Source organism: Mustelus asterias, chromosome 1, assembly GCF_964213995.1.
Source record: "Mustelus asterias chromosome 1, sMusAst1.hap1.1, whole genome shotgun sequence".
In the NCBI taxonomy this organism is placed as follows: domain Eukaryota; kingdom Metazoa; phylum Chordata; class Chondrichthyes; order Carcharhiniformes; family Triakidae; genus Mustelus; species Mustelus asterias.
The window spans coordinates 1,349,722-1,362,762 of NC_135801.1; the positions used below are offsets into that span (position 1 = coordinate 1,349,722).

General features: G+C 44.4%; 1 protein-coding gene across 1 annotated transcript in view; it reads right to left on the minus strand.

The window, feature by feature from the left end:
* The window catches only part of LOC144484474 (clathrin light chain A-like), a 41,528-nt gene extending 28,487 nt beyond the window's left edge, over window positions 1–13,041 (minus strand). Inside the window, exon 1 of the mRNA XM_078203031.1 lies at window positions 12,714–13,041. Within this exon, the coding sequence (XP_078059157.1) occupies window positions 12,714–12,882 (169 nt within the window). The 5' untranslated portion in view covers window positions 12,883–13,041. The remainder of the gene's footprint in view (window positions 1–12,713) is intronic.

A 13,041-nucleotide genomic window follows, 5' to 3' on the forward strand; every position in this document is an offset into this window, starting at 1 on the left:
TAAAGAAGGCAAATGGTATGTTGGCCTTCACAGCGAGAGGATTTGAGTATAGGGATAGGGATGTTTTACTGCAATTGTACAGGGCGTTGGTGAGGCCAAATCTGGAATATTGTGTGCAGTTTTGGTGTCCTTATCTGTGGAGGGATGTCCTTTCTATTGAGGGAGAACAACAAAGGTTTACCAGGCTGATTCCTGGGATGGCAAGTCTGTCATATGAGGAGAGACTAAGTCAGTTAGGATTATATTCAATGGAGTTTAGAAGAATGAGAGGGGATCTCATAGAAACTTATAAAATTCTAACAGGGTTAGACAGGATAGATTCAGAAAGAATGTTCCCAATGGTGGGGGAGTCCAGAACTAGGGGGCATAGTTTGAGGATAAACCTTTTAGAACTGAGGTGAGGAGAAATATCTTCACCCAGAGAGTGGTGAATGTGTGGAATTCACTCCCACAGAATGTAATGGAGGCCAAAATATTGTGTCATTTCAAGAAGAAATTAGATATAGCTCTTGGGGCTAAAGGGCTCAAGGGATATGGGGGGAAGGGGGATCAGGATATTGAATTTAATAATCAGCCATGATCAAAATGAATGGCTCAAAGGGCTGAATGGCCCACTCCTGCTTCTAGTTTTTATGTTTCTATGATCCTTGTGGAACACCACTTCCCACCTTCCACCACTCTGAACAACCACACTTTACACCCATTCTCTGCTTTTTGCCTTGAAGCCAGTTAGCAATCCATTCTGCCACTTATCCTCTGACTCCACATTCTTGGATCTTATTCATTAATCAACTATGGAGCACCCTATGGCAGGGCTTTTGAGAATCCAGATAAATTCTATTACATTGCCGTCGTCAACTCTGTCTGTACCTCCTTAAAAATCCAATCAGCTTGTTGTTTTGAAATCCATTCCTAGATGTTTGTCCAGTCTCTCCTTTCGGAGGGATTTCATTATTTTTCCTAACACCGATGTGAGCTGACTGATCCATAAATTCCTTGGACATGTTGTTTCCCCCAATTCAAGAATTGCAATGATTAGCCACCAGTCCTCTGGCATTACACATTTTCCCAACAAGTCATTAAACATCATTAGCAATTCCTCTTCTATCTCTTCCTTAGATTCTTCTTTAAATTCTTTTAGTTGCAATCTGTCTGGACCAGGGGTTTTATCCCCTTTGTGTTTGTTTAGTTTATTTAATACATTATTTTTTTATTTTAAATACACTTATCGTTCATCTCATCATTCAATGCCATGTCAACATGTTCCATCTCCCTCGTAAATACCAAAGCAAAATAATTATTAATATTTATGCCATCTTTCTATTGCTACCTGTGGAATTATTTTCTTGATTCCTTTGTGGAGCTATTTCCATCTCAGCATTACATTTTTATTGATTTTCTTGAAAAGGATTTAACTAATTAATATCAGTGTTGTAAGGTTGGTGAGTTTCAACTGCAAATTACTGCATGGGAATATGGCGCTAGAATAGTAATGGCAGCCTGACTCGAAGAAAACTAGACTAATACCAGGAATGGTCGTGTTGTCTTATGAGGAAAGATTAAGCTTGTATTCACTGGAGCTTAGAAGAATAAGAGGTATATATGAAGCATACAAGATCCTGAGGGGTATTGACAGGGTGGATGTAGAGAGGATGTTTCCTCTGTGGGAGAATCTAGAACTAGGAGTCACTGTTTAAAAATAAAGGATCGCTCATTTAAGACAGAGACAGAGATGAGGAGAGTCATTTTCTCTCAGAGGGTTGTGGCACTCTGGAACTCTCTTCCTCAAAAGGCAGTGGAAACAGAGTCTGAATATTTTTAAGGCAGAGCTGATAGATTATTGATTAACAAGGGGCTTAAAGGTTATTAGGGGTAGACAGGAATGTGTGAACATAGAAACATAGAAAAACACAGCACAAAACAGGCCCTTCAGCCCCACAAGTTGCGGCAAACATATCCCTACCTTTTAGGCCTACCTATAACCCTCCATCCTATTAAGTCCCATGTACTCATCCAGGAGCCTCTTAAAAGACCCTATTGAGTTTGCCTCCACCACCACTGACGGCAGCCGATTCCACTTGCCCACCACCCTCTTGTGTGGTTGAGGTTACAGTCAGATCAACCATGAATGGGGGAGTAGGCTCAAAGGACCAAGTCACTTACTCCTGCTCCAAATTTGTATGTTTGTATGTAAGATTACCTTCATAGTTATGGCCCTCTAGTTCACCTTTGCTAGGTCTACCTTGTCAAAGACAGCACAGTGGTTAGCACTGCTGCCTCACTGCACCAGGGACCAGACTTGGGTCACTGTCTGTGTAGAGTCTGAATGTTCTTCCCGTGTCTGCATGGGTTTCCTTCCACAGTTTGAAAGACGTGCTGGTTAGGTGCATTGGCCGTGCTAAATTCTCCCTCAGTGTGCCCAAACAGGCGCCGGAGTGTGGCGACTAGGGGATTTTCACAGTAACTTCATAGAACATAGAACAGTACAGCACAGAACAGGCCCTTCGGCCCACGATGTTGTGCCGAGCTTTATCTGAAACCAAGATCAAGCTATCCCACTCCCTATCATCCTGGTGTGCTCCATGTGCCTATCCAATAACCGCTTAAATGTTTCTAAAGTGTCTGACTCCACTATCACTGCAGACAGTCCATTCCACACCCCAACCACTCTCTGCAGAAAGAACCTACCTCTGATATCCGTCCTGTATCTCCCACCACGAACCCTATAGTTATGCCCCCTTGTAATAGCTCCATCCACCCGAGGAAATAGTCTTTGAACGTTCACTCTATCTATCCCCTTCATCATTTTATACACCTCTATTAAGTCTCCCCTCAGCCTCCTCCGCTCCAGAGAGAACAGCCCTAGCTCCCTCAACCTTTCCTCATATGACCTACCCTCCAAACCAGGCAGCATCCTGGTAAATCTCCTCTGCACTCTTTCCAGCGCTTCCACATCCTTCTTATAGTGAGGTGACCAGAACTGCACACAATATTGCAAATGTGGTCTCACCAAGGTCCTGTACAGTTGCAGCATAACCCCGCGGCTCTTAAACTCCAACCCCCTGTTAATAAAAGCTAACACACTATAGGCCTTCTTCACAGCTCTATCCACTTGACTGGCAACCTTTAGAGATCTGTGGATATGGACCCCAAGATCTCTCTGTTCCTCCACAGTCTTCAGAACCCTACCTTTGACCCTGTAATCCACATTTAAATTTGTCCTACCAAAATGAATCACCTCACATTTATCAGGGTTAAACTCCATTTGCCATTTTTCAGCCCAGCTTTGCATCCTATCTATGTCTCTTTGCAGCCTACAACAGCCCTCCACCTCATCCACTACTCCACCAATCTTGGTGTCATCAGCAAATTTACTGATCCACCCTTCAGCCCCCTCCTCTAAGTCATTAATAAAAATCACAAAGAGCAGAGGACCAAGCACTGATCCCTGCGGCACACCGCTAGCAACCTGCCTCCAATCCGAAAATTTTCCATCGACCACCACCCTCTGTCTTCGGTCAGACAGCCAGTTACCTATCCAATCGGCCAACTTTCCCTCTATCCCACACCTCCTCACTTTCATCATAAGCCGACCATGGGGGACCTTATCAAACGCCTTACTAAAATCCATGTATATGACATCAACTGCCCTACCTTCATCAACACACTTAGTTACCTCCTCAAAAAATTCTATCAAATTTGTGAGGCACGACTTGCCCTTCACGAATCCGTGCTGACTATCTCGGATTAATCCGCATCTTTCTAAATGGTCGTAAATCCCATCCCTAAGGACCCTTTCCATCAATTTACCAACCTCCGAAGTAAGACTAACCGGTCTATAATTGCAGTGTTAATGTAAGCATACTTGCGTCACTAACAAATAAACTTTAAAAACCCTTTCATAATATAAAAAAATCCTCTATCAGGTCAGCTCCCAGCCTGCTCTTTAACAGAGAAGACAGGCTCAGATATTAAATCTCCCTAATTTTCCTCACAGTTCTGGTTTCATTCTTGTGTTTTCTTTTGCACCTCTCCAGTGTCTCAATATCCTTTTTGTCACATGGAGACCGGAATTCTCCATAGTATTCTGCTTGGTGCAGTCTAAAAAGGGCATGAGACAGGTTTTTATGTGCAAGATTAATTCTATGTGCAAGACTAAAGCACATGGGATTGGGGGAAGTGTATTGAGATGGATAGAAAACTGGTTGGCAGAAAGGAAATAAAGAGTAGGAATTAATGGGTCCTTTTCAAATTGGCAGGCAGTAACTAGTGGGGTGCCACAGGGATCGGTGCTGGGACCCCAGCTAGTCACAATATATATTAATGATTTAGATGAGGGAACAAAATGTTAACAACTCAAAGTTTGCAGATGATGCCAAGTTGGGTGGGAGGGTGAACTGTGACGAGGATGCAGAGATCCTTCAGAATGATCTGGACAGGTTGGGTGAGTGGGCTAATCAATGGCAGATGCAGAATAATTTGGATAAATGTGAGGTTATTCACTTTGGAAGCAAAAACAAGAAGGCAGATTACTACCCGAATGGTTGTAAATTGGGAGAGGGGAGTGTGCAGCGGGACCTGGGTGTCCTTGTGCACCAGTCACTGAAGGTAAGCATGCAGGTGCAGCAGGAGGTACAGAAGGCAAATGGTATGTTGGCCTTCATTGCGAGAGGTTTCGAGTACAGGAGCAGGGATGTGTTGCTGCAATTATACAGGGCCTTGGTGAGGCCACACCTAGAGTATTGTGGGAAGTTTTGGTCTCCTTTTCTGAGGAAGGATGTTCTTGCTCTCGAGGGAGTGCAGCAAAGGTTTACCAGGCTGATTCCGAGGATGGTGGGACTGATGTATGAGGAGAGATTGACTAGGTTAGGATTGTTTTCGCTGGAGTTCAGACAAATGAGGGGGGATCTCATAGAGACTTATAAAATTCTAACAGGACTAGACAGGGTAGATGCAGGGAGGATGTTCCCGTTGGTGGGGGGAGTCCAGAACCAAGGGTCACAGTCTGAGGATTCAGGGTAGACCAATAAGGACAGAGGTGAGGAGACATTTCTTCACCCAAAGAGTGGTGAGCCTGTGGAATTCATCACCACAGGATGTAGTTGATGCCAAAACATTGAATGTATTCAAGAGGCGGCTGGATATAGCACTTGGGGCGAATGGGTTCAAAGGTTATGGGGAGAAAACAGGATTAGGCTATTGAGTTGGATGATCAGCCATGATCGTAATGAATGGCGGAGCAGGCTCGAACGGCCAAAAAGCCTCCACCTGCTCCTATCTTCTATGTTTCTATGTTTAACATATTTCCGTGCTTTTCAATTCTATCCTAGAGGTGAAGCCCAGTTCTCTCTTTGTTTTTCTGATAGTCTTATGTCATTACTTTTAGTGGTGTAACAGGGTAAGTTTTGTGAGGTTGTGCTCCTTGCCTGGAGATTTTCTCAGCATGCTTACAGAGATCAGAATATGAGAATGTCTAATGGGGAGCATGTGCCTACCTAGCGCCCTTCCCACTGTGCCTTATTCTCCAATCTCCACCATTGCTTGGCACAGAGACTTCCGATTCCATCTGTGCACTGAGCTGATTCATCCACTTCTTGTGCTATTAACAACAGCTTGTGTTTATATAGCTCCTTTAACCTAGCACAACATCACAAGGTGCTTTACAGGAGCATTAGGAAACGCCAGGAGCATCCGGAATAAGGTGGGTGAACTTGCAGCATGGGTTGGTACCTGGGACTTCGATGTTGTGGCCATTTCAGAGACATGGATAGAGCAGGGACAGGAATGGTTGTTACAGGTTCCAGGGTTTAGATGTTTCAGTAAGAGCAGGGAAGGTGGTAAAAGAGGTGGAGGTGTGGCATTGTTAGTCAAGGACAGGATTACGGTGGCAGAAAGAACGTTTGATGAGGACTCGTCTACTGAGGTAGTACGGGCTGAGGTTAGAAACAGGAAAGGAGAGGTCACCCTGTTGGGAGTTTTCTATAGGCCTCCGAAAAGTTCCAGAGATGTAGAGCAAAGGATTGCAAAGATTATTCTGGATAGGAGCGAAAGTAACAGGGTAGTTGTTATGGGGGACTTTAACTTTACAAATATTGACAGGAAGCACTATAGTTCGAGTACTTTAGAGGGGTCAGTTTTTGTCCAATGTGTGCAGGAGGGTTTCCTGACACAGTATGTAGATGGGCCAACAAGAGGCGAGGCCACATTGGATTTGGTACTGGGTAATGAACCAGGCCAGGTGTTAGATTTGAAGGTAGGTGAGCACTTTGGTAATAGTGACCACAATTCGATTACGTTTACCTTAGCAATGGAAAGGGATAGGTATATACCGCAGGGCAAGAGTTATAGCTGGGGGAAAGGAAATTATGATGCGATTAGGTGAGATTTAGGATGCATAGGATGGGGAAGGAAACTGCAGGGGATGGGCACAATTGAAATGTGGAGCTTGTTCAAGGGACAGTTACTGCGTGTCCTTGATAAGTATGTACCTGTCAGGCAGGGAGGAGGTGGTCGAGCGAGGGAACCGTGGTTTACTAAAGAAGTTGAATCTCTTGTGAAGAGGAAGAAGGAGACTTATGTAAAGATGAGATGTGAAGGCTCAGTTAGGGCGCTTGAGAATTACAAGTCAGCCAGGAAGGACCTAAAGAGAGAGCTAAGAAGAACCAGGAGGGGTCATGAGAAGTCTTTGGCAGGTAGGATCAAGGAAAACCCTAAAGCTTTCTATAGGCATGTCAGGAGTAAAAGAATGACTAGGGTAAGATTAGGGCCAGTCAAGGACAGTAGTGGGAAGTTGTGCGTGGAGTCCGAAGAGATAGGAGAGGCGCTAAATGAATATTTTTCATCAGTATTCACACAGGAAAAAGACAATGTTATCGAGGAGAATACTGAGATACAGGTTATTGGACTAGACGGGATTGAGGTTCATAAGGAGGAGGTGTTAGCAATTCTGGAAAGTGTGAAAATAGATAAGTCCCCTGGGCCGGATGGGATTTATCCTAGGATTCTCTGGGAGGCTAGGGAGGAGATTGCAGAGCCTTTGGCTTTGATCTTTATGTCGTCATTGTCTACAGGAATAGTGCCAGAAGACTGGAGGATAGCAAATGTTCAAGAAGGGGAGTAGAGACAACCCGGGTAATTATAGACCAGTGAGCCTTACTTCTGTTGTGGGCAAAGTTTTGGAAAGGATTATAAGAGATAGGATTTATAATCATCTAGAAAGGAATAATTTGATTAAGGATAGTCAGCACGGTTTTGTGAAGGGTAGGTCGTGCGTCACAAACCTTATTGAGTTCTTTGAGAAGGTGACCAAAGAGGTGGATGAGGGTAAAGCAGTCGATGTGGTGTATATGGATTTCAGTAAAGCGTTTAATAAGGTTCCCCACGGTAAGCTATTGCAGAAAATACGGAGGCATGGGATTGAGGGTGATTTAGTGGTTTCGATCAGGAATTGGCTAGCTGTAAGAAGACAGAGGGTGGTGGTTGATGGGAAATGTTCATCCTGGAGTTCAGTTACTACTGGTGTACCGCAAGGATCTGTTTTGGGGCCACTGCTGTTTGTCATTTTTATAAATGACCTGGATGAGGGCGTAGAAGGATGGGTTAGTAAATTTGCGGATGACACTAAAGTCGGTGGAGTTGTGGACAGTGCGGAAGGATGTTGCAGGTTACAGAGGGACATAGATAAGCTGCAGAGCTGGGCTGAGAGGTGGCAAATGGAGTTTAATGCGGAAAAGTGTGAGGTGATCCACTTTGGAAGGAGTAACAGGAATACAGAGTACTGGGCTAATGGTAAGATACTTGGTAGTGTGGATGAGCTGAGAGATCTCGGTGTCCATGTGCATAGATCCCTGAAAGTTGGCACCCAGGTTGATAGAGTTGTTAAGAAGGCGTACGGTGTGTTAGCTTTTATTGGTAGAGGGATTGAGTTTCGGAGCCATGAGGTCATGTCGCAGCTGTACAAAACTCTGGTGCGGCCGCACTTGGAGTATTGCGTACAGATCTGGTCGCCGCATTATAGGAAAGATGTGGAAGCATTGGGAAGGGTGCAGAGGAGATTTACCAGGATGTTGCCTGGTATGGTGGGAAGGTCTTATGAGGAAAGGCTGAGTGACTTGAGGCTGTTTTCGTTAGAGAGAAGAAGGTTAAGAGGTGACTTAATAGAGGCATACAAGATGATCAGAGGATTAGATAGGGTGGACAGTGAGAGCCTTTTTCCTCGGATGGTGATGGCTAACACGAGGGGACATAGCTTTAAATTGAGGGGTGATAGATATAGGACAGATGTTAGAGGTAGGTTCTTTACTCAGAGAGTAGTAAGGGCGTGGAATGCCCTGCCTGCAGCAGTAGTGGACTCGCCAACATTAGGGGCATTCAAATGGTTATTGGATAAACATATGGATGATATTGGAATAGTGTAGGTTAGATGGGCTTTAGATTGGTTTCACAGGTCGGCGCAACATCGAGGGCCGAACGCCCTGTACTGCGCTGTAATGTTCTATGTTCTATGTTCTAAGAGTTGACACTCAGGGACATCTCTTCATGAGGCTGCATGCCATCACCAAAGGTGGAACCAATGAAATTTGAATGGCGATGGTGGAAGAGCTAGAGGGACAATAACAGCTTACAGGGTCCTTCAGGGAGAGGCCTCATGTTTCCTTTAAGCACACATGGGCAAAGAAACAGGAAGCCATCTCACGTATTATTTTTCCTCGTTAGATTGTTCACTGAACTTGAAAATGGGAGACTTTAAAAAACAGAAGACTGCAAGGTGTAGAGAAATGAACAGATTGTTACTGTAAACGGACTCATGGTTTCTCGACTCATCTACCCTTTTCAAAATCATGCCATTATAGTGCGTTTCATCACACTTCTCCATCTGCCCATTTCACCATTCTGTCTTTGTCATCCTGAAGTCTACCTTATCATGATTTATTACTTTTCCAAGTTTCATTGCATCAGCAGAATGTATATTGCTGCTTCCTGCACCAAGCTTAATCATCATTCTTTTTTCCTGGGGGGCTGTTTACATCCATCAGAACCAATGAATTGGTTTTACATCAATCCAGACAACACATCATCAGTGAAACACAATGTGCAAACACAAAGGAGAATCCAAAGAGTTTCTACAAAGACATAAAGGGCAAAAGAGTAACAAGGGAGAGAGTAGGGCCTCTTAAGGATCAACAAGGTAATAATCTATGTGCGGATCCACAAGAGATGGTTGAGATCCTAAATGAATATTTCTCATCAGTATTTACTGTTGAGAAAAGCATGGATGTTAGGGAACTTGGGGAATTAAATATTGATGTCTTGAGGAGTGTACATATTACAGAGAAGGAGGTGCTGGAAGTCTTAAAGCGCATCAAGGTAGATAAATCTGCGGGACCTGATGAGGTATATCCCAGGACGTTGTGGGAGGCTAGGGAGGAAATTGCGGGTCCCCTAGTCGAGATATTTGAATCATCGATAGTCACGGGTGAGGTGCCTGAAGATTGGAGAGTGGCAAATGTTGTGCCTTTGTTTAAAAAGGGCTGCAGGGAAAAGCCTGGGAACTACAGGCCGGCGAGCCTCGCATCTGTGGTGGGTAAATTGTTGGAAGGTATTTTGAGAGACAGGATCTACAGGCATTTAGAGATGCAAGGACTGATTAGGGACAGTCAGCATGGCTTTGAGAGTGGAAAATCATGTCTCACAAATTTGATTGAGTTTTTTGAAGGGGTAACCAAGAAGGTAGATGAGGGCAGTGCAGTTGATGTTGTCTACATGGACTTTAAGCAAGGCTTTTGACAAGGTACCGCATGGTAGGTTGTTGCATAAAGTTAAATCTCACGGGATCCAGGGTGAGGTATCTAAATGGATACAAAATTGGCTTCTTGACAGAAGTCAGAGGGTGGTTGTAGGGAGTTGTTTTTCAAACTGGAGGCCTGTGACCAGTGGTGTGCCTCAGGGATCAGTGCTGGGCCCACTGTTATTTGTCATTTATATTAATGATTTGGATGAGAATATAAGGGGCATGGTTAGTAAGTTTGCACTTGACACCAAGATTGGTGGCATGGAGGACAGTGAGGAAGGTTATCTCCAATTGCAGCGGGATCTTGATCAATTGGGCCAGTGGGCTGACGAATGGCAGATGGAGTTTGATTTAGACAAATGCGAGGTAATGCATTTTGGTAGATTGAACCAGGGCAGGACTTACTCAGTTAATGGTAGGGTGTTGGGGAGAGTTACAGAACAAAGAGATCTAGGGGTACATGTTCATAGCTCCTTGAAAGTGGAGTCACAGGTGGAAAGAGTGGTGAAAAAGGCATTCGGAATGCTTGGTTTCATCGGTCAGAACATTGAATACAGGAGTTGGGACGTCTTGTTGAAGTTGTACAAGACATTGGTAAGGCCACACTTGGAATACTGTGTGCAATTCTGGTCACCCTATTATAGAAAGGATATTATTAAACTAGAAAGAGTGCAGAAAAGATTTACTAGGATGCTACCGGGACTTGATGGATTGAGTTATGAGGAGAGGCTGGATAGACTGGGACTTTTTTCTCTGGAGTGTAGGAGGCTGAGGGGTGACCTTATAGAGGTCTATAAAATAATGAGGGGCATAGACAAGGTAGATAGTCAATATCTTTTCCCAAAGGTAGGGGAGTCTAAAACTAGAGGGCATAGGTTTAAGGTGAGAGGGGAGAGATACAAAAGGGTCCAGAGGGGCAATTTGTTCACACAGAGGGTGGTGAGTGTCTGGAACAAGCTGCCAGAGGTAGTAGTAGAGACGGGTACAATTTTATCTTTTAAAAAGCATTTAGATAGTTACATGGGTAAGTCAAGGACATGGTTATAGAGGGATATGGGCCAAATGCGGGCAATTGGGATTAGCTTAGGGGTTTTTAAAAAAAAGGGCGGCATGGACAAATTGGGCTGAAGGGCCTGTTTCCATGCTGTAAACCTCTATGACTCTATGCCCTCAGCTGTGAGTTTAAGTCATCTTAATTTTATTAAACTTTAAAATTCAGTTTATGGGGGAATTTTCCTGGCCCCTTGGAGTGGGAAAATTGTGGAGAAACAGCTGACCTTGACGATTTCCTACCTCTGACTGATTTCCTCAAGGAAAGCTGGTGTTGATGTTGGCAAGTCGCCTGTCTGTGCTGGGAAGCCAATTAAAGACATCAAGGCCTTAATTACCTGTGATTTTCTGATGGTAAAGTATGTTTGCCAGTGCTGCACTGTCCCCAGCTGAATCAGGTGCCTGGCAATCCTTCAGAAGTGGCTTTATGGCAAGAGATCGGACACCATCAGATAATCTTAGCAGGATTCATGTATAAAGAAGCAGAAAGGGTGTATACAGTAACATGTAGTCATTTGGAACTACATACCCGACACACTGATCCCCAAGATCATTCTGTCCACTATTTAAACAAAGCCATTTGGACCTTTAGGTAAACACCTCCATTTTGTGAAGTCCTTTCAACCTCTATCTGCCTCAGCAGCACTCATCCTTCCCAGTGGCACTGTCAGCCAACCACCCTTCAGCCCCTCCGAATGGTCCTCCCATGCCTGTGTGCTGCCCTCCCCATACCTAACTGGATGGCAAATGCAGAGACAGCTAACAATTGGTTTTCTCTGTAAAATGAAAACACTGGGCACACTACTCAAATGCTTGGACTGAGGACCTAGAAACACTCTCCACATCAGATTCCTGACAGCAGCAGGTACATTCCGCCCTTTCTCTCACCATGTTTGAATGAGGAAGGACTGCTTGTGGGATGATCTTTACAGGAAAGTCCACGAATAAATTAATACCCACACCATAAACATTGCAATTATTTATTTTAAAGCTTCCTTTTTAAAGGAGCTTTGTAACTTTAATGTTCCATTACTCACAACAGAATCTAACAGAACAAAAACCCAGGCTTTTGGGGAGCAGAAACTGTGGCTGGTGGGAACAGGCTGAAGGAGCTGCAGCTGCATGTCCCCCCGCCCTCAGTTTGTTTCCTTGGCAGCCTGGGATACAGAAACACAGAGATTAACTCCTCAATCCCATCTGTCACTGTAGCTGAAACTGACAGGGGGAAAAACATGCAGAAATGCTGCCAATATACTGGCATCTATAAAGAGAATTTTAAAAATACTTCATTTTAGCTCGATTTCCTGAGTCAGATTACAAGATTCTGATGAATATTGTTACAAAAATTGTTAACCTATCTTTTATTTCTCTCTGTGCTGTACATTTAGAGAATTCCTCATCGCTTTCAGTCATGACAGTATTCACTGATCTGATTTAATCCTATTCTATTCGCATTGCCTCTACTCCTGACCCCGGGCAATAAGGATTGTAGAGCTAGTTTACCATTAATAGTGATAATAATGGGGAGATAGAAATAATCCTCAAATAGCAGTAAATTGCAGGGCCCATTTTGAAAAATAGAAAGTAAGAAATGGCTTTTTGCGTTGGTTTATTCAGCTTGGCCATTCCTCGTGAGTTAACAGCCACCTTCCCCCTGTCTCCCTGGGCTTGAGATGAATGAACACCCACCGTCTCCCCGAAGTTTGCTATTTGATACTTGTATATTTACAGATGACATTGACAGATGTTGCCTTTAGCAACACAGCAGCGATAAGGCTGTGCCCCAGATGTGATTTCTGAGCATCCAGCAGCTGGTCACATCTGGACACTATCTCTTGTTGTATTCCTGGGGGGTGGGGGTTTGTAATCTCACCTCCTGCACTCGATCCCGGGATCTCTGGGCTCTGCAGCTCCTCAGTGTCCGGGATGCCATCAGCCTGCTGCTCGTTCTCAATGCCCTGGATCTCCTGCTGATGCTGCTGCAGGAATGCAGCGGCCGGGTCTTCCTCGGCTCCAGGAGCAGATCCGTTCCCAATATCCATGTCCTCCGCTCGAGATCCAACCTAAAGGTAGCAATAATCAGGAAAACAAGTTGCAAAAAAAAATGAAATGAACCGAGGTCGAAGCAGCCAGTAAATAAACAGGATGGGGATGCGAGAGAGGGAGAGGCGTCACTGCACAAGCAGCATCTGCCAGGCACT